Source organism: Rhinolophus ferrumequinum, chromosome 16 (genome assembly GCF_004115265.2).
Source record: "Rhinolophus ferrumequinum isolate MPI-CBG mRhiFer1 chromosome 16, mRhiFer1_v1.p, whole genome shotgun sequence".
Lineage (NCBI taxonomy): Eukaryota > Metazoa > Chordata > Mammalia > Chiroptera > Rhinolophidae > Rhinolophus > Rhinolophus ferrumequinum.
Window position 1 is genome coordinate 22,653,104 of NC_046299.1, and position 22,320 is coordinate 22,675,423.

The window sequence follows — 22,320 nt, forward strand, 5'->3', positions numbered from 1 at the left end:
CGCCTCAGGCCTTCTCAAAGTTAAGCTATTGGAAGAAGTGTAGGAAACGATAAATTAGGCACAGTATGAAAAGGCCTCCTATGCCCTAAGCTCAGGGCCGACAAGGGCAACCAACAGTCTTGGTTTGCCTGAGACTGAGGGGTTTGCGGGGATGTGGGACTTGCAGTGCTACAATTGGGACAATCTAGGCCAACCAGGATTGTTGATCACCCAGCCTCGATCCTTCCTCACAGAAATCAGGCTGAGCTTTGGGAGCTGGGCAACCTATTCCAGGCTCTCTTGAGTCTGGCTTCCTCTCTGGGTTGCCTTTCCCAGCTGCTACCTGTACAGAAACAGACACAAGTTTGGGAAGCAGGACGAGGTCTGTCAACCTAGTTCAAATAACCCTCTGCCTCCTCCTGAGGCCAAGCTGGCTCCCTTCTCCTTCTTCCTTGATCAGTAACCCTGGGCCCAGAGAACTACCCCCTTCCATAAGCCCATCGGCCTCTGATGTGGCTGTGAGATTGGCCAGGTCCCTGAAGCGGCTGTGTGAAAGCAGGCAGGCTCAAGAGGCCTGGGCAGCAGGGCTGAAGCAAACAGCAGCAGGTTTACCTTGTGAAGAGCAGCTGCACCATGTCTACGAGAGTGTGCTCTGCGGATTTTCTCAATAACTCTGCACAGGCAAAAACAAATAACACAGGTGTCATTACTTGCTGTGCTATTATCAGGAGGCTTCTCAGAGCAGACTCCCCTCCAAACCTTGTTTACCAAGGATTATGCCAAACTTATTAAAACCAGCTCCAGCCCAGCCTGGCAGGCATAACTTCCCTGGCCCACTAGGTGGCATTACTGAGTCAGGAAAAAGGGGAGCACAATCGTGTTCTCAAGGGTTACAGGCTGGTGTCAATCCCAGAAACCCCAAGGGATGGAGATTTGGTACCTGGGCTGAGTTAGTCAGGGATCTATTCTAATTCTTGCCCTGGAACAACAGGCTAAGTTCTCTATTCTAGCTTCACAACAAACAGTCAAGTAAAGAGACTTCTAGATCCCTATGGCTCCATAAGGTAGGTGATGGAGAAATTCTGAGTTTTTCCATTTCTCTGGGTTCACAGACAGCATCGTGTATTCGTACTCACACACAATGGCCCAATGTTCAAGCACCTACCACTGAGCCTCATTTCAAAGCAGATCCGGAAGCAAGACTGCATAATCTCACACACAGATTCATTGGTTAGGTGGGCACCCACTGGTGTCAGCAAGAGAGTCCGCAGCACCTACCAGGAAGAAAGAGGAGGTACTGTGATAAACAAAGCAGTCTGCGTCAAGGAACAGAGAAGCTGTTCCTTGTTCCTCTAGTCTCCTACGGAAGCACTCAGGGTAAGAAAGAGAGGCTAGCGAGAATGGTGCCCTCGCTTCAGTTTGGCAGAGGGAGGGGTTTCCCAGGAGCCTGTCTTGGGAACCATGTCTTTCCTCCGCATGAGCCTGACACAGTTCAGCACTCTTTCCAGCCCTAGCCCACCAGACCAGCTGATGGATGCCACTGATACAGTCTGCTAGAGGTACAAGTGTATTAAGGGCTTACAGTATTTGATGTCAATTCATTTAAAGCTTTTAATTATTTTCCTTAGCAAAAAGCTTTTACTTTGGGTACCCGAGCTGCTTGTTTGGAAACAAAGTAGCTCCCTAAGCCCCAGTGGAGTCAAAACACAGCTTCATGCTGCCTGCAGACTTGGGTAAGTAGAGCCGATGGCATCAGCTCCTGGCCATTAGCCTAATTGCTCTTCCCCTCCATTTACCTGAAGGATTTTCATCAGGACAACCTCATCGCTGGCAGGATCCGTGCCCACAAAACGGGCGTGGGTGACAGCATCTGCCATGTTCTCCATGCCCTCTGCTGTGCCCTCATGCGTGGGATCTGCTCCAGCGAAAAAGGAAAGACTAAATGATGTGGAGAGGAGAAAGAAAAGGCAAGACATCCTGTCTAGGGATTGCTTTGACGGACTTTGGTTTTCTCCTCTCCAATTCCCTAACCCATGGTTCCTTGGGCTACCTGAGAATTTCTGTCTGTAAACAACTTTAATGAGGTCCTCAGCACAAACTTTACTGTTTCTTAAACTCAAGAATCAGAATCACTTGGAGGGCTTGTTAAAAATACAAATTGCTGGGCCTACTCAAAATTTTTGATTTAGCTGGTCTAGAGTGAGGCCTTAGAATTTGCATTAGTAACAAGATGCCAGGTAACGTTAACACTGCTGGTCAGGGACAGTATTTTGGGATTCACTGGTGTAGAGCTACTCATTTCATAGAGAAAAAGCCTGGAAATATGAGTTTTTGGCCCAGAGCAAGGGCCGAGTAGGGCCAGACCTTTGAATGCCAAGGTTTCAGCCTTTCTCTTTTCATGTATTTGTTCCCCCTTCACATTTCTCTCTGGTAGCTTTTGGGGTTTTATGTTCAGGTGCAACTGAGGCAGGGGAGTAGGGGGAAGAAACGGACAGTCACTGCTGCCAATACTCATATCTGGGTGCCACATTACAGCAAATCAGAGACCTCTTCCAGTTGGTTTCATTCTTATTTAAAACAATATAACAGAGCAAGAATCTAGTTACCAGTTTAATTAAACGGGCATTAGGAGAGAAAAGGGACAAACTACACAGGACTGGGAGCTGGCTACTTGGGTCGTAGGAGGAAGGGAGAATTCAACTGTGAATAAGAGGTGAGAAGCTAGAGGTCACACAACCAACACCATGCTGGAAGCTAACACAAATGCCCCCAAGGGGGAAATTCTGCTCCATTCATGTGTTAAATATCCACAAGGAGTAGCCAAAAAAGTGGCCTCCATCAAGACCTACATCGGTCCTGCAGAACTATCTGGATTGTCCTTGAAAGGAACATAAGTAGGAATAAAAGGGGCAGAGATGTAACAAAATTTTGCAACTGACAGAAAGTTGCCTTGCAGGTGTCACGGTGTAATTCAGAAGCATCTCCTACTTCTAAGTGGTAGGAATTACAAAAAATTCTTACAATTTTCTCTTTCCTGGTACCTGTAATTAATAGTTTCTGGGCCTGAAGCTCAAGAGATGGCTGAGAAGAAACAAGAATACTTCTCTTGCAACAATGAGCCACAAGACTTTCATTAATTGTGAGTGGTTTTCATTTGTTTTCTTCTTTTCTGTCCTGGTTAGTCTCTCACACCTAGTCAAAGGCTGTTTTTGTCCTATATATAGCATGCCTTTACTCAGCTTCAGGAGTGGCTACTTGAAGAGGTCATGCAGAAGAAAGCCAATTTCATGATGATATATAGTACATGGGGTGAACCATCTCCTTCTATCACCCCAACTCTACTCATTTTTTCCAATCAACACAGAAAATCCTATACAGGCATACCTCTCTTTACTTCATTTCACTTTATTGCAATTCACAGATGTTGCTTTTTTTTTTTTTTTTTAACAAATTGAGGCAAGACTTTCCACCAGCAAAAAGATGACGACTCGTGTTATTGCAGTGGTTTGGAAGCAAACCCACAATATTTCTGAGGTATGCCTGTACGCTCAAGGCCCTGGCCTGATTCCTCTCTCTGCCCTGCTGGACAGTCCTTTTTCAGGCCTCCAAGGTCCACAGCACCTTTCCTTACACAGGAAACCCAGGTCCTTATCACTGTTGCATGGTGTTTCAGAGCTCATGAATTGCTCCCATCTCAAAGGCTCCTGGGGGTCCATTTATTCCCCTCTTTCAATAATCTCCCTTATTAAAGTAGTTTAAGCTTTACCAATCTTTTTGTAGCTCTTATCCTCTGAGCTTGAATGAAGTAGCAAAGTCAATTTTCTAAAAAGGCAGGTTAAGAGTGACAGGTCTTTAGGGCCACAGGCATGGCCCACCAGTAAGCTAGGCAATCAGTGGCACAAATCCTGGTCTGGCAGCTGTGTGGGGCCAAACAAAAGGCTGGTTCTTGGAGTGAGACCTAAAATAATCCTAGAAGCCTTGGGTCACAGTATTGAGGGGGGCAGGTAGTTTCTTTGAGAAGGGCAGCCTCAACAAAGTAGTGTTTGGCTTGGGCTCACTTAGCAGACCTCGTCTTCCTTAGAATGTCCTCCCTCCCTGGCCATTCTGGAGCACACTGCAGGGAAATGTGCCAATCTCATCTCCTTTGCCTTCTGGTTTTCATACACTCCTTCCTGCTTCTTTTCTCAGGCCCACTGCAATCACCACCTCCAGCATTCTCTTTTCCCACCACAGGAAACTCCAATGACCAGCTGGCCTGAGGTCTCCAATGACCAGCTTGGCTGCCAAGTCCAGGAAGGGGAGAGAGTAACATCGACAAGAGAGCAGAGAAAAAAGGCACAGAGGGCAGCTGCTGGAGGCTGTGGAGAGAGATGACCTGCAGGTGGTGCTCAGGGCAAGGCTGGAAGTCGCTGGGCCTGATTTCTGCTGAGGAAAAGTATGAAGCCAGGACTAGGTGCTGGAGAGGCTGATGCACCGATTCAGAAACTAGCTGGCATGCAGGATTCCTGCTCAGGATCCTGAATACTTCAGCTAAGCAGATCCAACTTGCTAGAAAAGATAAAGGGTGTTTTCGCCCTGAACTGAAGGCCATTTTCCTTTCTGGCTGGCCACGGCCTGAGCTGCCTCTTTTTTTGTCTCCCTACTTAGAAACAAAGACAGCTGCCTGTTTTTTATGCTCCTCACCCTTGCACATGGACTGGTAACAGGGGAAAAGGAATTCAGTGTCCTGAGTGACAAGACCAACTAAAAAGAATCCAAAAAAGACACCATAAACAAATTCAGAGACATACAATAGACTGGATAAAATATCTGGGCAACAGTGGGAGAAAATATTTGTAATACTGTGATAGACAATGGGTTAGTATCCCCACTATATAAAAATCTCCTACAAATTGATAAGAAAACAAAAACAACTCAGTAACATAACAGGCAAAGGAAAAGAAATTCAAATGTTCAACCTCAAGGAAATAAAAACAACAAAATACCGGTTTTCATCCACCAAATAAGCACAAATAAATAATACTGATAATATTTAGTGCCGGTAACAGGGTGAGGAAATGGAAACTCTCAAACATTACTGTTGGAAGTGCAAATGCTATGATCTTTTGGGAAGCAACCTAGCAGTACCTATGAAAATTTAGTAAGCACATGGCCTTTAATCCAGAAATTTCAAGTACGGGAATCTGTCATATAAAAGGAAAATTAACAAATAAGGACATATGAACAAGGATGCTTATTTCAGCATTATTTGTAATGGCTCAAAATAGGAAACAACCTAAATAATAATCAACAAGATAATGATTGAATGAACTGTGTTGTATGTATACTATGGAAAGTAAATGGCTACTAAAATGAAAAAAATCTTACCAGGGGCTGAGGAGAAGGGAAAATGGTATATCATTGCTTAATGGTTAGTTTCTTCTTGGTGTGATGAAAAAGTTTGGAAAATAGATGCTGGTGATGGTTACACAACATTATGAATGTAATTAATGCCACTGAATTATACATTTAAAAATGATTAAAATCGCAAATTTCGTATATATTTTACCACAATGAAAAAAGACTATACAGACTTCCCATGATAAGATGAATAGGTTTGGGGATGGCATACACGGCATGATCACTGTCATTAACAATACTGTATTGTAGAGCTGAAGATCTAAGACAGTGGATCTTAAAAGTTCTCATCACAGGAAAACAATTTGTAACTGCGATGGATGTTAACAAAACTTATTGTGGTAATCATTTTGCAACATATACATACATCAAATCATTGTGTTGTATACCTTAAATTAATACAATGTTATATGTCAATTATATTTCAATTAAACTGTGGGAAAGAATAAATCAGATGGACAATTATATCTATACATTTTTCTAAGTTAATACTACTAAGTGAAAAAAGAATGCATGTAGCACATAATCCTATTTTTATTTCTTTTTTTAAAAAGGAGGTACTCCCTATATATTTATATACATGTAGAGAAAAGTGTAGAAAGATTCAAACCAGTCTGTTAACATTATTTACTAACTAAGGAGGAGGAGCATTGAGAAAGACAGAGGAGTGACCATTAACTTTTCTTTTAGACACCTCTTTATTGTTTATCTTCTTAAAATAAGCATGCATTACATTTAAAAAATAACTTTAAAAATAAACCAAACCTCCAAGGGCACCTACCACACCCCTAACTCCCTCCAAAGCACAAAGAAACCAGAGTCCCAAGAAACCTCCCCACCTTCCCCACTCTGCAAAACCTGAGTCAATTAGCATGATGAGCAACCAATAATTAATTTCTCCTCTCCAAGGAAACACACGGCTGGGAAAAACTTTCCAGTATCACCAGCTGATTGCCTAAAGCCTGAGTGGCCCAGGAGAGGCAAGAAAGGAAGTGCTGTGGTCATCCAACAAAGCCCGAGCTCTTACCTATGAGCGCATAGGACAGGAACTTGTTGACGGAGGTGAGCGCCAGTCCAGTGATAGGGCCAGTGGTATCTTCAGAGCGAATCACTTCCAGAAATGGACGTAGGAACACATTGGGCTCAATTTCTGAGAGTTCTGCAAGAAAAGAAGGAATGAAGAGATGCCATTTAACAAAAAGTTAAATCCTAGAAAAAAGCCCTTCTTATCTGTGCCATGAGGCCAGAGTTCTTAGTTGCTGGGTCAGTCTTCCTCTGTTTTACCTTGAATCAAATCCCAGACACTATCATGTCATCGGTAAGGTTTTTAGTATGTAGCTCTGAAAGATTAAGAAGCTTAAAAAAAACCACAGTATCATTATCATGCTTTAAAAATTAACAATAAAATGATTAAGATGTTAGATTTTATGTATTTAATACAATTTTAAAAATTAATAATAAATTCTTTAATGCAATTAAATATTGCTGGGTCAATTTTCCATGTCCACACTCCCTAGTAATACACAGGTAAAGCTCATCTTGAGTACAGCAAACGTGACCAAAGAGATACCAGGGTGAGCAACTGTCTTTCTGTCTTTTGTTGTCATGGTCAAGGTCATCTCAGAGATACAGAATGTAGCACATCCCAGGAAGGTGAGGAGAAACCTTGAGTTTTATAAAACCTTGCTGAAAAATAAGGCTAAAAAGAACAAAAGGCTGAACAGGTCCCTACTCAGGGTGGCAGTTTGTAATTTTGGAGAGATCTTCACTCTCCAGCCTCTCTGCCTAGAGCAAGCAGAGACACCCTGAAATGAAGGGCAATGTGCATTCTGCCTCTTTTCATAATCTTTATTTTACAGACGAGAAAAACAAGGTTCAGATAAAATACATGATTGGCCCCAAATTACACAGCTAATAAGAAGTAGAGCTGGGATTTGAACCCAGTCTATATACTATATGGTTACAAAACTTGTAAAACCATTACATCCTTTCAACCAAATTACATACTCCTGAATTTAGAAGGTTTAAGAAGCTCCACTGGACTTGCTCCCTACCCTACTCTGCCCAGGGTTTAATTTGTTTTTCTAGAGTCTGCTGTGCTTTCATCATTCAGAGACAAGCTCCCTAAAAGGCTTCCTAAATAGGTCAGAAAGATTTAGGGACATGATCAATACTTTTAGAGACAAAAGCAAGCTAGGTTTCCAAAGCAGTTTTATTTTCATGCATACACAGGGAGCATACACACTCAATTCTTACCATCGCCCCCACCCCCACCCCCGGCTGCCGCACTCCCCCTTCCCCCCTCAGATAAACATTTCCTGGGCCCGGCTGCTTCTCAGATTAATGCTTTAATTAATTGGCAGATTGGGTAGCATTTTCCAAGCTTGTCTGTACATTGATCACATCAGCTGTATAAAACCTGCTTCTCATCCCCCACTAACCTCACCTAGAGATGTACAATTTGCAGGAAAAAAACCTAAGAGAAAAACGTGTGTGTGTGTGCAATGGTGGAAGGTTGAGATGTAACCAATAGAAATATTTAGAAAAACTGAAATATATAAAATACTTTTACTTAACAGTATTAACATTTTAAATACTTTTTAAAAAGCACATTAAAACATTTAAAGTCATCTAGCCTTGCTGCTTTAGGAACACAACTGTATTATGTACAATGTGGTCCGTCATTTAAAAAATGGTCATGGTTGGTATACTTGAGATATAACAGTTTAGATGGGAAAAAAGTCTTTAATTGAGAGGCGGGACAGGGAACAGATCTTTTGAGCTTTCATACAATTGCTCCTGGCTTCATGTCTTCTTTCATGGTGAAAGAAGAGGACAATTTTACAGCCATGGTTTGATACTTTCAAGGCAAAGTGCATTCCGCCTCTTTTAAAAAATTTATTTTAATTTAGTAAAACTGCCTCGTTGGGTATAGAGTTCTATGAATTTTATCACATATATAGGCCCTGTAACCACTGTGGCAATCGGGATACAAAACAGTTTCATCGCCCCAGAAAACTCCTACTATTACCCCGTTGTAGTCACACCCTCCCCCACATCTAACCTTTGCCGACCACTCATCTCTATCATCAGCGTTTTATCAAGAAGGTCATATAAGTGGAATCATGCAGTATGCAACCTTTTGAGACTGGCTTCTTTCACTCAGCATGATGCCCTTGAGGTTCGTCTAAACTGTTGCATAGATCAATAGTTTGTTCCCTTTTTATTGTGAGGTAGTCTTCCTTTGCATGTATGTTCCACAGTTTGTGTATCCATTCTCTAGCTGAAGGACATTTGGCTTCTCCAGTTTGGGGCAGTTGTGAATTAGCGCTGCTATACACATTTGTGTACAGGATTTTGTGTGAAGAACATCGGTATCTCCACGTGGTTTAAATTTGCATTTCTCTAACGGTAACGGACATCAAACATCTTTTTGGTGTGCTTATTTGCCATCCATGCATCCTTTTTGGTGATGTTCAAGTCTTTTGCCCATTTTTAATTGGTTTGTTTCCTTACTGTTGAATTTAGAGACTTTATGATCTATTCTGGATTCAAGTCCTTTATTGGCAATACAGTTATTTACAAATATTCCTCCCAGTGTGTAGCTTGTCTTTTCAGTCTCTTAACAGTATCTGTCATAGAGCAGACATTTTTACTTTTGATGAAGTCCAGTGTTATCAGTTTTTTTCTTTTGTGAATTGTGCTTTTGGTGTCAATTCTAAGTACCCCTTGCCCAATCCCAGGTCACAGAGATTTTTCCTGTCTTTTACTTTTTCTAAAAGGTATACAGATTTATATATTCATTTACATCTACGATCTACTTAATTTTTGTGTAACATGTAAGGTTTAGACCAAGTTTCCTTTTTTTTTTTTGCATAGGGATGTCCAATTGTTCCAACACCATTTATTGAAAAAATGACACTTTCTCCATTGAGCTGTCTTTGCACCTTTGTCACAAGTCAGTTGGCTATATTTGTGTGAGTCTGTTCTGGGTTCTCTATTCTGTCCCACTGATCTTCGTGTCTAACTCTCTGACACTACCACACAGTCTTGATTACTATAGATATATTCTAAGTATTAGGTTGGTGCAAAAGTAGGTTGCGGTTTAAAAGGTTAAAAATTGCAAAAACTGCAATTACTTTCCCACCAACCTAAATTAAAATCAGATAATGTGATTCCTCTAATTTTATTTCTCTTTTTTTTCAATACTGTGAGTATTCTAGTTCCTTTGTCTTTCCATTTCAATTTTAAGATAAACTTGTCTATATTTATAAAAAATATTGTTGGGAGTTGGATAGAAATTGCACTGAGTCTATAGATCAGTTTGGGGAGGAATGATATCTTTACTATATTATGCCTACCAATCCATGCACATGGTATGTCTCCCTTTATTTAGATCTTAATTTATTTTATCAGTGTATTGTAGTTTTCAGTATACAGGTTCTGTATATGTTTTGCTAGATTTATACCTAAGTATTCAATTTTATGTTTGTAAATGGTATTGTTTTAATTTCAGTTTCCAGATATTCATTGTTAGTATAGACAAATGTAATTGATTTTTGTGTGTAGACCTTGTATCCTGTGACCCTACTAAACTCAGTTATTAGTTCTAGGATTGTGTGTATGTGTGTGTGTGTGTGTGTGTGTGCGTGTGTGTATGTTAGATTCCTTGTGGTTTTCTACATAGACAATTATGTTACTTGTAAATAGGGATAGTTTTATCTGTTCCTTTCCAATTTCCATGCCTTTTATTTCCTTTTCTTGTCTCTTGTACAGGCTAGGACTTCCAGTACTAGGAAAGTAGACACCTTGTCTTGTTTCCAATTTTAGGGTAAACACATTCAGTGTTTCACTGCAAAGTATAATGTTAGCCATAAGTTTTTTGTAGATGTTCATTATGATGAATGGATGTTTTATTTTGTCAAGTGTCTTTTGTTCATTAATTGATAAGATCATGTGGTTTTTCTTCTTTAGAATGTTAATGTGGTAGATTAATTTTCAGATATTGAATCAGCTTTGCATTCCCAGGATAAGCCTCATTTAGCCTTGGTATATTATTCTTTTTATACATTGCTAGGTTTGATTTGCTAATCTGCTCCTTAAGATGAAAGAGCTCAAAATGCCACTGAGATGCTTGGAGGGTGCAGGAGTTACACCATACAGAGGCTTGGACAAAGTGCCATGGAGAACGCTCTGGAGGCTCTGGATGTGGCCCTCACACAGTGTACAATCCAGTCAATGGACAAGGGATCATTAGTCTCACCCCTACCAATAGCCAGGCATATGAGACCCAAGCTCATCTGTCAAATTAGGTGCTGGAATCTGTGACTACTAAAATACGTTCATTCCAGCACTTCCATTCCGTGAATCAATGCTTTATGGAAACTTAATGATAGAAAAGTAGAAGGGCTGGACTTTTTAATGAGCTCACAGGGAACCTTCACTATCACCCTCACTCCTCCACCACTCCAAAAAAGAGAACTGCAGCGTATGAAATCACCTTTCCCAAGAGAGTGGTCAAGGCAAAACTGGAGTTTTGCTCGCTAGGTTCCACCGTTGATTTCCAAGAACATAAAAGACGCTCTAACAGGAGCAACTCTTGAAGCTTTTGGTGGTGGTGGGGTGGGGGAGGGCAGGGAAGGGAGGTTGTGCTCCTAGCAGGACACTGGTAGTAAGGACATTTCTTTTTTTTTTAAGGAGGCGCAGCTCACAGTGGCCTATGCGGGGATCGAACTGGCAACCTTGGTGTTATTAGCACCATGCTTTAACCAACTGAGCTAATTGGCCACCCCAGCACATTTCTGATTTAAGGGGCACTTCTTTGTAAACATGTTATCTAAAAAAAAACAAAAACAAAAAAAAAACCCCTAAAATTTCAACTCATAATCCTGCTAATATGTTCAGATGGTCCTCTAGAATGGTGCTTCTCAAACTACATGTGGTGGTGAAGGGCCAGTTTCTTTTTCCTTTATGTCAATCCATTGTAGACCTATAGTTTTATAAACTACAATTAAACAAAGTACTAGAAAATAAAATTTGAAAAACAAAGACATAGTATAAACTCCACTTTTTATTATTAGAACATACATAAAATTATTCTGTCAAGATGTTATAAACCAAGCAGCAGTTTGTGAACATGGAAGGTTTACAGATTGTACTTTGAGTAATAGTGCTCTACAAAAATAACTCTAACTTTCGAGTAGCCATTCCAGAAAATCCTCCAAAGCCTAGATATTAGAGCTAAAATAAGCCCTAAAAATAATTTACAAAGGAGTTAATTAAGGTTTAGGTAGGTTAAGAAATGTGTACAATGCTACAAAGCCAGTTAGTGTTGGAACCAGGATTAGAAGTTGAGGGCACCAGGTAAAAACATGGGCTTTAAGTAGGGTTCAAATCCTAGTTCTGCAACTTAATGGCTATGTGATAGATACCTAACTTTTCTAAGCCTGTATTTTATCACCGGTAAAATGGGTGTTAGAGAATTCAAATAAATCACATTAAAAAGTAAATAACAGCTGTGGCCGGCCCAGTGGCTCAGGCGATTGGAGCGCGTCCTCTCAACCACAAGGTCACCGGTTCAATTCCTCGACTCCCGCAAGGGATGGTGGCCTGCGCCCCCTGCAACTAACAACGGCAACTGGACCTGGAGCTGAGCTGCGCCCTCTACAACTAAGACTGAAAGGACAACAACTTGAAGCTGAACAGCACTCTCCACAACTAAGATTGAAGGGACAATAACTTGACTTGGAAAAGTCCCGGAAGTACACACTGTTCCCCAGTAAAGTCCTGTTCCCCTTCCCCAATAAAATCTTTAAAATAAATAAATAAAAATAAATAACAGGTAACATTTATCGAACACAGACTATGTGCCAGGCAATGTGCTCAGCAATTACATATATTATCTCATTTGATTCTGTAAAATGAGATGGTACAGTGCATGGAATAAAGTAAATGTGCAATAAATATAACTAAGATATTGTTATTCTAGTTGTTTTTTGTTTTTCAGCTCTAGAGTTCGAGTTCAATGATCTTGACACTGTAATGTACTATAAGTTCAGTTTATTTCTTAAGACATAAGTAAATATCAAAAACTTCAAAGGTATGCCTTCTACCTTTGCTTACCAAACTTTAAAATTGATACAATTTAAAGATAAATATTAGGTTGGTGCAAAAGTAATTGCGGTTTAAAAGGTTAAAAATAATTGCAAAAATGGCAATTACTTTTGCACCAACCTAACACCAAGATAACTGGTGGTTGTTATTTATGTATGTTATTTATGTGGAATTGGAAATAGCCTTTACTTTCTGAGGGTTTCAGCTTGCTACAAGATATGCATACAAGTTGTCAGAGAAAGGAATAGGCTTCTTTTTTTAAATAAACGTTTGAAATATTCATCCCCTTTTAGAAGAGATAATAATAATAATAGCAGCTATCATTTATTACCTTGTGCCATGCTGTGTGCTAAGCACTTTATATACCTTCTTTCTTCATAATTTTTTCCATTTTGAAGATGCAAGTGAGACTCAGAAAGGATATGCGGATCTATCCACTAGCTAACTAGCAAGTGGTGGAAATGGGAATCAAATCCAGGTTCATCTGACTCCAAAATCTGTTCTCTTAGCCATTCATCTCTACTGCTTCCTACGAAGCCAGAACAGAAAAGTTTCTGGTATTCTACCTCCTGGCTTGGCCTGCCCGGGAACTGAAGTTCAATTGTTTAGCTCTTCTTCAGAAGAGTGGGAAGAGGTGCCTGAGTTCTGGGGAGAGGTGCCACAATGCTGCCCATAAGCAGGCTGAGTAATTTCACAACGAAGGAGACATCTGACACCCCTGCCAAGCAGCCAACATTCCCACCCTGGAAGGCTGTCAACCTCAAAGCACAAATAGTCCAGTAAACAGGGAGTGCAGATCAGGTAGAGGGGTGCTCCAAAGGTGACTGGTTCATGTTCTAAGATGGGAAGAAAGAAAAGAAATGGGTAAAAGGAGGGAAAATTGGAGAAAGAACACTTGGGATCCTTCTAGTATTAGGCTACTTGCTTCTAAAATCAAATCCAGGTCCAATTTCTGGCTAGTCCGTGCCGAATAAGAAAAATTACAAGAACTATTAAACCATTTCTGGAGAAGCTCATAGGCCACTTCAATACAAAGCAAAGTGAAGCCCTTTAGAGGTCTTGGCGGTGGTCTGCTCCACACCAGTGGGCAGGGAGCTCAGCTCCCTATATTAGGACATTAAAACCAAGAAGTCTGTTTGACCCAACGTCAGTCTGAGAATCTGCAGATGTCCCCTAAGTCTCCTGTCTTCTCAGATGATGAGGTTACCTGTCCAAAGGGGATGAATCCTGACACTGTTTTCTCTTTTCACATCAGAGCTGCCACCCTCTCCTATGCGGCATCAAGCACTGACTGCCCTTAAACAAAAGGGAACACTCTCTTTTCAGCCTACAGGGGAGCAGTCACCATCTTCCCAGGAGGCTTGTGTTCTCCAGACTGCAGCAGCCTTTTCTCATTTGGCCAGCATTGGGCTGGCACATTCCTGAGCCAAAATGCACACATAAGCTGCTTTCCCTGGTAGCGAGGCTCTTCACTCCTGAGTGACTCTTATCAGGGGCGGTTGGGCATTCTCAATTGGATTACGCTGACAAGGAAAAAGGCCTGTGGTATATTATTTCAACACCATTTGGCTTCAGAAATGCCTGTCTCGACCCTTTTGCCCTCAGAGCCTACTTCTCCATTCTTGCTTTCTGGAGGGTCACCAGCTTGCTCCCATCCTAGCCCTTCATCCTGCAAATATTGGCTCATGTTCCTGGAGACAGAATATCGTCATTCACAAGGTGATCATGTATGACAGACTAATAAATCAGAGTACGATAAAAACAGAAGTCTAGTTCATTTACCTCTCTTGACATTTCTGTATCCAGAGACACAGGACACAATTATTTGAGCACAAAAAGCTTCTTGGTTTTGGCTTTTCTGTCTATGCCTGCACATTCCATTTTAGGAGAAAGTGTTGGGTCCTTATGTTCTACTTTTCTGACTATACTGTACCCAGGAATATTTCTTGTAAAAGTAGAAGTAGGATGGAGAACTATCTGCAAATGGAATTTCTGAGATACTTTAAATTCAGTAGGAAGGAACTGTGCTCTTTTTGGTCACTAGGGGATATCAATAGTAGTGGTTCAAAGGATGAGAAAAACTGAACTTTGGCAAATCCAGAAGCCTCTGGAATATCTCCTACAGCTGCCATACCTTTATTTCCAGGCCTTGACTGGTCAGATGGGGATTCAGGCTTGATTTCAGGAACTGACTTGAGAGAAGACTGCCAAAGGGCAGCTCTCAGAGAAACGTTATTACCTAGTCCAGGCTTATGGGTCAAACCCAGACAAGCCTTTGCAACCCTGCCTTATATAACAGGAGAAATGAAATAAAGAAATGCACTAGGCTGACTATTGGTCTGTTAATTATTATGTGACCTTGGGCAAAACACTTCACTTCTCTGGGCCATAGTTTCTTATCCATAGGGCTTTCCTGGGGAATATGGTGGTGGTAGTAGTCTAGATTCTTTAAGGCTCCTTTAGATCCCTAAAACTTATTCTAAATGCAAAGTACAGTTTGGGAGTAAATGCACATGAATATAGACGGTCTGTTACAAAGGTAGCCTGTGGGGGGTTGGGGGGGAGTGGAGGGAAGCAAGCCCAGTTTGTTTGTCTGAACTCCTGACAGTGGATACTCTTTTTTCAGCTATCACCCAACATTTTCCCAGACCTGTTTTCTTTCCTCAAACACATGCTTAGTTTCTCAAGGTGCCTTTAGACGGGGAATTGGGAAGAGGGGATGGGGGTGGGAGGAGCAGGGGAGGTTTATCTTTGATATTATGACCCTTAAAGAGACAAAGTATGGCAATGGCTTAATCACTGCCACATCCTGGTATAACGGGAGTCCATGGGTCCCCCTCGGGCCAGCAGTAGAGGATACTGATACTAACCACCTTAAACTAAGAAAGGCAAATTATTTCTAAAACTTGATTCTTTAAAAATTCTTTGGAAAGTATTCATTTCTCAGACTGATCTATCCCTCAAAAACCAACTCAAACTGCTTTTTAAGGAACAAAACAACAAATTTAATTCTATCTATGATTAAACATGAGCAATTCCTGTACTTACACAACTTGGGGTTTTACTGAAAGTCTGAAAACCCCAAGAATTAGAAATCACAATTTTATATTTTCCCCTGAATTGTTTTTGATAAGCAATTTGTAGAAAGGTCATGTTCATGAGATTCCAACCTAAGCCAGAGATGACAGAAGTACTCTTACTCCTTAGATATCTGGCCCCAAAATGTTCAAGATGATCAAGACAGAAAAGGGTATTTGGCATTTACATATGCTCTCTGGTTCAAATACTTTATCAGACCTTGGCCACCTCTCTGTGTCTATAGCAGGTTTCCTTTCCTTAGGTAGAGTATAGGAAGATTTTTAAATTCAGGATTAAAATCCATGATAACAAATAGAGCCAATAGCAATGGCTGCCTTGCAGTAAATCTTTACTCCAGAAATATTCACTTTTACCATCTCCTTGTTGAGCAGGGCAATCCTTGTCTGCTGGAATATAAGACAGGCACTTAAAGGCAGCATATACATGGGAAAAACAGTCTGTTGCATGATTTTCTTCAACATGATGCATCAATCCTGACTGGAAGAGAAATGAGCTTCCCACTGTGGGTATTCCTGCTACGCAGCCAGTGCAGCTTGCTGCTAGGAGCTGCTACCTACCACCCTGACCAGAATCCCATTCCATCGCCTAGGACAACCACCTTAATTTGCCTCAGACATCAGCAACAACTACATAGGTTTTAAGCATAATTATTATACGTAGGTTATTTATCCTCCCAGTAATCCTGAGAAATAGTATCACTGTTCCCATTTTACAGATAAGGAAACCAAAGCACTAAGAGGTTAAGTGACTTGCCCAAGATTACATAGTAATGCAAGCAGTGGAATTTAAACCCCAGTCTGTTCTGGACTCCAAAGTCCATGTTCTTCAACACTGCATTATGTTCTTACATATTCTACCAGGCTATTTATTGATTGCTACAGGTTGACTACTAGATATATTAACTGCATGACTTGGATGGCAAATAAAAATTTAAAACTTAACTATCCTAGAATTGAAGTTTCTTCTGCACCTTTCCTCCTCCTCACCAGTGACTAAACACTGTTATTGATTTTAGCACTGCCATACAAATTAAACATCAGGTTTGCCCAGGTTCCCTCCTAATCCAAGAAGAAGAGTGAGGCCCCTTTAACAAGGCCAGAAGGGCTAAATGAGGCCCACAGGGGCTGGCCTCAAACACATCGCAGAAGCCTGAGGACAGACTGATCCATGTGTCTTACTGAGAGCACAAGTTTGATGCGTATCAACTCTAAACACTAGTGCTCTCCCTTCTAGGGGAAATTGGCACATATTGAAAGCAAAGCAATTAGGTTGTAACATACAGGCAAACCAGGGCGCCTATGGTCCTTTACTCTCCCTTGCCGTTTTCTGCATGCATTGTATAAAACCAAGCCCAAACTTAAGCAGGCAATTTGAAAGCCCAGGAGAAATTAAAAATTTCTGTTGCTATACTTTAAAACAGAACAATTCACCCCAGCTTTACACACTCATTACACTTGGCGCAACTTTTTCAATCCAAATTCCTCTCTTGCAGTCTAGTAAAAATGTTCATTGTTCAACAACAGCAAGAAGACAATTGCAGGTTTATTATCAATTACCACCCTGTCAGGTCTCCTCCAGGGCCCTGAAGGAAAATAAGATGGGGGGAGAAAAAAAAGCTAAATTCTGAACTGACATTAGCCAAGCCTACAGATGATGGAAAAGACTGAAGCTTTTCCAATAGCCAAAGCTTTTAAAGAATCAGAGCATCCCCAAAGAATATCAATTATGGGACTGGTAAGCAACCTCTCCCTGTTCCTTAGGTGTACAAAATCCTACTTACCCACCTTTCTCCAACAGCTGTAAATGGTTTCTAGGACAGCGTATCATAAATTCTTAATGACACTAAAACTGAAGAATCTTATTCTGCTTCAGCCAACCTTCGTGCTAATGGGCTCAAGCAGTTTATGGCAAGGGATATTTCCCATTTTACTGACGGGGAAAACAAAGGCATGAAAAATGTAATCCATAAGGTACAGGATAAGTACTGAAATCACTTGCCATTGTTGCATCTGAAGACATATTTGTGAGCTGGAGAATGAACAAATAAAGTTTGTTGGGAGCAGCAGTACTCTGAGAAATCACACATTATTTGCTCTGAAAGGTGCCCAGAGAACCTTCAAAGACAGCTGAATCTGAAGGAGCAATCCTGAAAGGGTTAGGAAACAACTTCAGAAAACATGGAACCGAACCCGGGGTTCAGCCAACACCTGTTCCCTCAACAATATCTGTCTCTCTGTCTCTCATTTTATCCCAACTGCATACAATACAAAAGCTGCATTATTCTGGTAAAGTTGCATTCCAGGCCAGGGTGCACAGTTAATGTTTTTTACAGCCCACATGCCTCCTTGTGATAGATGGCCACTTTATAATAAAATACTTTGTGCTCAATCAACTTACAAATAATGAGTGTTCCATTACATGGCATTAAAAACAAACCCAAATTCAGAAAGACCCAGAAAGAAACAAGGAACAGGAACAAGGGTGAGTCCTGGAAAGAAAGAAGCCCAAGAGAGAATCCTCTGTAACCCCTTCATTTCTAAGGAATGTACAGTCCTAAGGAGAATCTGGTATCTAAAAAGGCACTGATTTCAATAAGTCGTGTTAAAAAAATTGTTCATATGCAAAAAAAAAAAAAAGAAACTTAGTCTAAACCTTACACGTTATACAAAAATTAACTCAAAATAGATCATAGACATAAATGAATATATAAATCTGTATGCCTTTTAGAAAAAGAAAAAAAAAACAGGAAAAATCTGTGACCTGGGATTGGTCAAAGATAACTTAGATATGACACCAAAAGCACAATGCAGAAAAGAAAAAAACTGATACACTGGATGGACTTCATCAAAAGTAAAAATGTCTGCTTTATGAAAGATACTGTTAAGAGACTGAAAAGACAAGCTACAGGCTGGGAGGAATATTTGTAAATAATTGTATTATGGGAGGGGAGGGGAAGAAAAAAAAAACTGTACTGCCAATATAGGACTTGAATCAAGAATAGATCAAAAAGTCTCTAAACGCAACAGTGAGGAAACAAACAATTCAATTAAAAATGGGCAAAAGACTTGAACATCACCAAAAAGGATGCATGGATGGCAAATAAGCACACCAAAAAGATGTTTGATGTCCGTTACCGTTAGAGAAATGCAAATTTAAACCACGTGGAGATACCGATGTTCTTCACACAAAATCCTGTACACAAATGTGTATAGCAGCGCTAATTCACAACTGCCCCAAACTGGAGAAGCCAAATGTCCTTCAGCTAGAGAATGGATACACAAACTGTGGAACATACATGCAAAGGAAGACTACCTCACAATAAAAAGGGAACAAACTATTGATCTATGCAACAGTTTAGACGAACCTCAAGGGCATCATGCTGAGTGAAAGAAGCCAGTCTCAAAAGGTTGCATACTGCATGATTCCACTTATATGACCTTCTTGATAAAACGCTGATGATAGAGATGAGTGGTCGGCAAAGGTTAGAGGTGGGGGAGGGTGTGACTACAACGGGGTAATAGTAGGAGTTTTCTGGGGCGATGAAACTGTTTTGTATCCTGATTGCCACAGTGATTACAGGGTCTATATATGTGATAAAATTCATAGAACTCTATACCCAACGAGGCAGTTTTACTATATGATAAAAGAAAAAGAAGGTACTGAACGAATCTTAATCTAGAAACTTCACCCTATTCATACCAAGAACGGCATCCACTTGATAAAGTCCAATATTAGGTCCTACCTTCCAAGACTGAGGTCTAAAGATATCCAGATTAGGTTTAAGGGCATGGCCACCTATGAAGGTGGAAGGTGGACCTGAATTCAGTAATGCCTTTTCCCTTCAAGGGTTTGTGGAAAGGCTAGAGTGGCATTTTTTCTAACCAATATTCGAAAAGATTTGGAATTGGAACCTAGTCTTTTGAAATCTTCAGTTGAAGCAGCCCTGTAAAGACAGATCACTTTTCTATCAATTTCAACCCCAATGAGCATGGTGAGAGGAATTATTGCTTTGGTACATTAAGTCATTTGGCTTTGGGAGTCTACACCCTAACCTTCAGTTTCCTGCTTTAACCTTTGGCCCATCAGAATTAGTTCCCCAACGCCTAGGTAAGATAGAGGCATTAAAAATTAGGAGAAAGAATTTACCAGGGCATAATTTCTCTCCCATAATATATGACTCACAGGATACCAAAATTCTACCTGGCTAAAAGACCTTGGCAATATTAATGTCACTAATGGAAGTGCTGACTTCTGCATACAGCTTCAAGGAGAAAAGGTGGAGGTAAGAAGAGTGGGGAGGGCCTATCATCTGGCACACAGACTAACTGCCCCAGGCTCATTTGGGCCACGAAAGGCCCCTCTCCTATATGAAGATGTACAGTATGTACAAAAAGCCACAGTATATCCACTATTATGTAGCCATGTCCTACAAAAGTCCCTAATCCAGCATCCATTAGATTAGGTCTGAATTCTGCTGGCCAAGTCCCAGCATCTCAGGGGGCTGGCATCAAATGGGGAGGCTGGAGTAGGGTTTCAAACACCTGTTTCAGCTTTTTAAGTGTCCGATTCGGGCCACTGTGCTCTGGCAGCAGGGACCCTGATGATGTCGGTTCTCTTCTCCTGCCAAATCCTCAACTTAAAGAGCCTAGGCTCTAGGGGAAGAAAAGTTAAGACTGGGGGGGAGGGGAGGAGTAGAGTCACTTTGAAGAACTGTTTCTTTTAAAGTTAAACACACATATACCCTATGATCAACAATTTCACTCCTAAGTATTTATCCAAGAGAAACTAAAACATATGTTCACAAAAAGACCTGTATAGGAAAGTTTATAGCAGCCTATTCATAACAGACAAAAACTGGAAACTATCCAAACGTCCTTCAATAAAAGAATGAGTAAATTCTCTTATGGTTTATCCATATAATTGAATACTGCTCAGTAACACAAAACAAATCAAAACAAAAAGACATAGTGATGGCTTTAGGCTCGGAGGAGGCCAAGGTGCAACTGCCTTGGGTGGACGTGCATCCGGATTCATCTGACACCTGCCGCCTCCGTCACGCTGTTGAAGTTCAACCCCAACGAGATCAAAGTCACAGACCTGAGGTGCACCACTGGGGAAGATGGTGCCATGTCTGCCCTGAGCCCCAAGATAGGCCCCTAGGGTCTGTCTCCAAAAAAGGTTCATGATGATGGGTCTGAGAAGTACAGTGAAACTGACCATTCAGAGCAGACAGGCCCAGAATGAGGCAGTACCGCTGCCTCTGCCCTGATCATCAAGCCCTCAAAGAACCACCAGGAGACAGAAAGAAGCAAAAAAAAATTAAGCACAGTGGAAATATCACTTGTGATGAGATTGTCAAGACTGCCTGACAGATGAGGTACCAATCTCTAGCTAGAAAACTCTCTGGAACATTAAAGAGATCTTGGGCACTGCCCAGTCTGCGGGCTACAGTGTTGATGGCTGCCACCCTTGTGACAACATGGATGACATCAACGGTGGTTCAGTGGAAGGCCCAGCTAGTTAGGAACTACAAAGGAAAATATTTCAATTAAAGATCATTTGACAGCCAGTGAGAGAAAAGAAAAAAAGAAACAGTGATACATGTCACAACATGGATAAATTCCAAAAACATGCTAAGTGAAAAGAAACTAGACACAAAAGAGTATATTCTGTATGATTCCACTTATACGAAATCCAAAAAACAAAACTAATCGTAATAGAACAAAGAAAGTGGTTTTGTGTATGTGTGTGGGGGGTAACTTCAAGGGGGTATGAGGAAACGTTCTAGGGTCATGAAAGTGTCCTATATCTTTTTTTTATTAATGCTGCTTACATGGGTTTATACAATTATCAACATTTATCAACTGAACACCTGTGCATTTTACTGTGTGTTAATTATACCTCAATTAAAAAAAAAAAGAGCTGGGGACTTGGGGTGAACCTCCCCTACTTGGCATTATTTAGAGAATGAAGATATAGAAGAAACAAATTTGCTTCCCAACTCACCATTCTGGGAGCAGAGGCTCAACAGCCAGCTGAGCTGCCACCTCAGTGCCCCTTGGGCAACCTTTGGGGAAAGAAGAGATTTTTCAGGTGGTAACTGATACACCTTCAATGAAGCCCTGTTGCTCCCCAAAGGAGTGTCACTGAAATATCTTCAACAGTGTTTACTTCCCCATTGCTAAAAGTATAATTAGGGTTCCAATTTAGAAGAAAGTTCACATAAAACAAAAGCTAGGCCCTGAGGATTTACAACTCAGACAGTCTTCCAAAAAATTAAGTTATAACTACAGTACTAGACAAGTCACAGCTCTAGTTCCAGAACTGCTGCTCTTCTGTCATGAGGTCTTGCACAAGACATCACCTCTAAGACACAGTTCTTTCTCTATAAAATGGTCTAGGTGACCTGTATGTTTCATTTTAGCTCTTCCACTGCATGATTTTATAACTCGCAAGTTCATGTGGCCTCCAGGATCAGATGGGAAGACTAGCCTTGTAATCCTTCTTAGCATTGTTACAGAGACTCATCCTTTAGCTTAATGAGGACACCCAGAGGGATTCTGCGTATCACATGGGACGCTTTCTTCCCTTTAACACACTTAGAGTCTGGGAGAAAACCATCAAATCTAAGATGTGAGAAGATGCTTACGTGGCGGCAAAGGATAAAATAAGAGTAGATACCCTCAAAATCTAGTGGGAATATTGGAGAAGAAAACAAATGTATATCAAGTC

The 22,320-nt window shown here is 40.9% G+C and overlaps 1 protein-coding gene across 5 annotated transcripts in view; it reads right to left on the reverse strand.

Moving 5' to 3' along the window:
* GBF1 (golgi brefeldin A resistant guanine nucleotide exchange factor 1) overlaps window positions 1-22,320 on the reverse strand; it is a 113,620-nt gene that overhangs the window by 23,419 nt on the left and 67,881 nt on the right. For all 5 annotated transcript variants that reach the window (XM_033130187.1, XM_033130185.1, XM_033130186.1 and 2 more), the window contains 4 exons: window positions 6,404-6,535; window positions 1,776-1,894; window positions 1,145-1,253; window positions 592-652 (listed from right to left, as the gene is read on the reverse strand). In XM_033130187.1, the coding sequence (XP_032986078.1) occupies window positions 592-652; window positions 1,145-1,253; window positions 1,776-1,894; window positions 6,404-6,535 (421 nt within the window). The remainder of the gene's footprint in view (window positions 1-591; window positions 653-1,144; window positions 1,254-1,775; window positions 1,895-6,403; window positions 6,536-22,320) is intronic.